The sequence below is a fragment of the Echinococcus granulosus genome (genome assembly GCF_000524195.1).
Source record: "Echinococcus granulosus chromosome Unknown EG_S00186, whole genome shotgun sequence".
Taxonomy (NCBI): Eukaryota; Metazoa; Platyhelminthes; class Cestoda; order Cyclophyllidea; family Taeniidae; genus Echinococcus; species Echinococcus granulosus.
In genome coordinates, this window is record NW_020170566.1 from 33,731 (window position 1) to 36,565 (window position 2,835).

The following is a 2,835-nucleotide window of genomic DNA, read 5'->3' on the forward strand; positions in this document are numbered from 1 at the left end:
ATCTAACAAGACTTGTATCACTTGCAATCACATCCTTCAAACTGTTCACTTATTCACAGTGCTTATCTGTAATAAACAATTTTGAGTGTTCCTTCACAAATTTCTATATTAGATTTAAAATAATTAAGACAGCCTGGTCAAGTCAACCCTCGAAATCATTCATGCAAATATCTTTGCTCTTTCAGTTACATCTCACTCGTTGCATCCTGCTTCACTCAAGCCTTCTTGCCGTTTCAACTCCAACAGGATCACAACATATTCTTCTGTCGTCTGCACCAGCACCTCTTGTAGCAAACACAGGTTGACAAAACGTTTTGTCATCAGCGAAATGCACAGTTCCACCAATTCATGATCCAGCGTCACATTATCTAACGACCAAGCTTCTGCAATATTGTCTAGAGAGATTCTTCTGGCATCCAGTTGCAACCCTCAAAAGAGCTTTCTTTACCTAGCTCTGCGAAAATCCACACGCTCTAGTAGGCGATCTTGAAAGAGCCGAGACTCTGTGCCAGCAGATAGAGCCGCGCAGCATTTCCTGTGGTTATTGTGATGCTGCCTGTGTATGCGTACTTGGTGACAGCGTCAACGATGCTGAAAGAACAGTGAAAATGAGGATATATGCATATATCCTTTGGAAAACTGCTTCCATTGGACTACTATAACAACCGGTTGAGACGCCAATGCTTTCAGCGAAAGTGAAAATGTGACTGCCACGATCAATCGGTATGCCTTCACTCGTTTTACATCCTCCCTCTAGAAGTCGAAGCATGAAATCTATGTCCATCAATCCACGGTGATTTGTAGGTCGATTAGTTTGCCCTGTTCACGCAAGATGCAAAACTTGTGGCTCAAAGATGAGCCTTCACTCTCATCTGAATACCTCATTGTCTCCATCGGTTGCCGAAGAAAGGTGATTAAGAACACGAAAAAGTGATATTTATGGTTAGCACAAGACATGTAGGAACGAATGCAGGACCAAACATGCATTGTGCGTTGAGAGGCCATTGAGCGACCTTGAAGGAACCGTTGGGATTGGTGCAACGCGTGGAAGATGAGGGCACCTCTGCCAAATCTTCGGAGGTATTCATTCTTGTACTTTGCTTGTGCTTCAATGAAATGCCTCGACTGGCGTTTTATATCGCCTCCTAGGTCACTCGAGCACCTGAGGCTTCGTTTTATACTTTGATGGGTAGCAGGGACTAAGGGATATGCCAGGAGCTCCGTCTCTTCTGTGCGTTGAAATGTGCTGTGGATTGGATAATCCGTGTTGACCCCTAACAGAATGTTTGTAACTGACACTCGGTAAATGTTCGTATTCTCTGTTTTCAGGAATGCTACTAATAGTCGTAAATCATCTGAAAAATCTTGTGACGGGGCTGTCTGGGGAGTTTTTATGAAGATTCCCACACCATTTTCCTACTTGCCTCATGTATACCAGCAGTAGTGGATCCATTGCTGTCACCCTGCCAGTACTTCTATCGCATTCCAAGTCTACCAACACTTGGAATGTTTTTGCACCAAATTGTGGGTACAAAGTTCCAGGAAGGTGACTGTTGTGCAGTCATTCACATGCGAAATGCATTACAATGTCCAAATTTTCTCAATTTTGTCGACTACAATTTGCAAGAAATAACTGTAAAGGTGTATTTACATGTATTTTGTACTAAAGGGTCCTTTTAAAAAAATGTATTTGCATGCCGTTATGCCAAAGCATAAGGTGTACAGCAAATGCAAACGCAGAAAATGATATTTGTTATTCAGTAATTTTATTTGTGGGGTCACAGATATGTACTATAAATAATATTGGATAAAAATGCGTAGCTAGTTCCTGGTTTATTACAATTACTCTGACAATTATGCTTTTTAAACGAAAAGGTTAATTTGTTGGGTTATTTTAAGAGCCAACAAAAAACAGAACATATTTGGGAAGGTCCAAATGCAGAGCTCTTTACTGCCTCTGGGAATCTTGCCGAAAATCCTACTGCGAAGTGTGTTCAGATTTCTCTCGCTTCCCCTTGGAGGTACATATAAACAGCACAAGCATTCTGTAGCCCTTTTGTTTTTCAAGCACACTCTCCTGTGCTTTCCCTTTAAGTTGTCGTTGTGTATGCCATTGTATAATTTTCTTTCCTGCGATTGTAGGCAAAACCTTATCTTCGAATATCACTAGTGGAGCACCTTTTAGGGCTGCATCATGGCGTGCTAAAAAGTATTTCTAAGTACTGAGTTGTGCGTTTCGAACGAAGCACTTTGTAGGCGAGAGGACTTTGACTACGCGTACTTCATCACTGTCTCTCAAACAGCTAGACTTTGAGTCCTTACTCTTTCAGGCGTTAACTAGGTTAGCCGTATATAGTGCTACATGCTAGTGTCGTCTATTGCAGTCATCATTGACTTAAGGCGCTGTACTTATTCTCCATTATATACTTAAGAATTAGCCTCGTATTTAAGGATTAAAAGTAATCACATTTTACTTAGTGGAGTTGACGCATAACGCACAATTTTTTCATGAAATGTACTTATCGGCTGTTTGGCTAAAGAAAACTAAATAGTTGTTATTATAACTTTTACTAAAAAAAAATTTATGCCAAAATTTGGAACATTCAATATCGTAGGTTCTTTCCTTTTTGGAACGTTTTGTTTTGTATGAATTTGTCAGAGATCCTGCATTCTGCTTCTTCAGCTTGGGGATGGCTCACTTGAATTTGCATGTGAGTACATGAATTGTTTGCGGCGGTGGTTCTTGACGGTTTTGCTCGTACTTGCTGCAGGTGTTTATGGTAGGTGAAACTTCAGCCAAATTTTTCAGCCCTTTGATTTATTAGAAGTCGAATT

General features: G+C 40.6%; 2 protein-coding genes across 2 annotated transcripts in view; one reads left to right on the forward strand and one right to left on the reverse strand. All coding sequences in view use genetic code 11, as the record gives it.

Annotated features, from left to right (window-relative positions):
• The window catches only part of EGR_10049 (hypothetical protein), a gene marked incomplete at both ends in the record, with an annotated part of 4,956 nt that extends 4,651 nt beyond the window's left edge, over positions 1–305 (forward strand). The window contains one exon of the mRNA XM_024499298.1: positions 60–305. Coding sequence (XP_024346278.1) covers positions 60–305 — 246 coding nt within the window. The remainder of the gene's footprint in view (positions 1–59) is intronic.
• Positions 306–541: 236 nt separating this feature from the next.
• EGR_10050 (hypothetical protein) lies at positions 542–784 on the reverse strand (the record flags this gene model as incomplete). Its single annotated transcript, XM_024499299.1, has 1 exon — positions 542–784. One exon carries the CDS (start codon positions 782–784, stop codon positions 542–544), a length of 243 nt encoding a protein of 80 aa, XP_024346279.1.
• Positions 785–2,835: the final 2,051 nt, after the last annotated feature.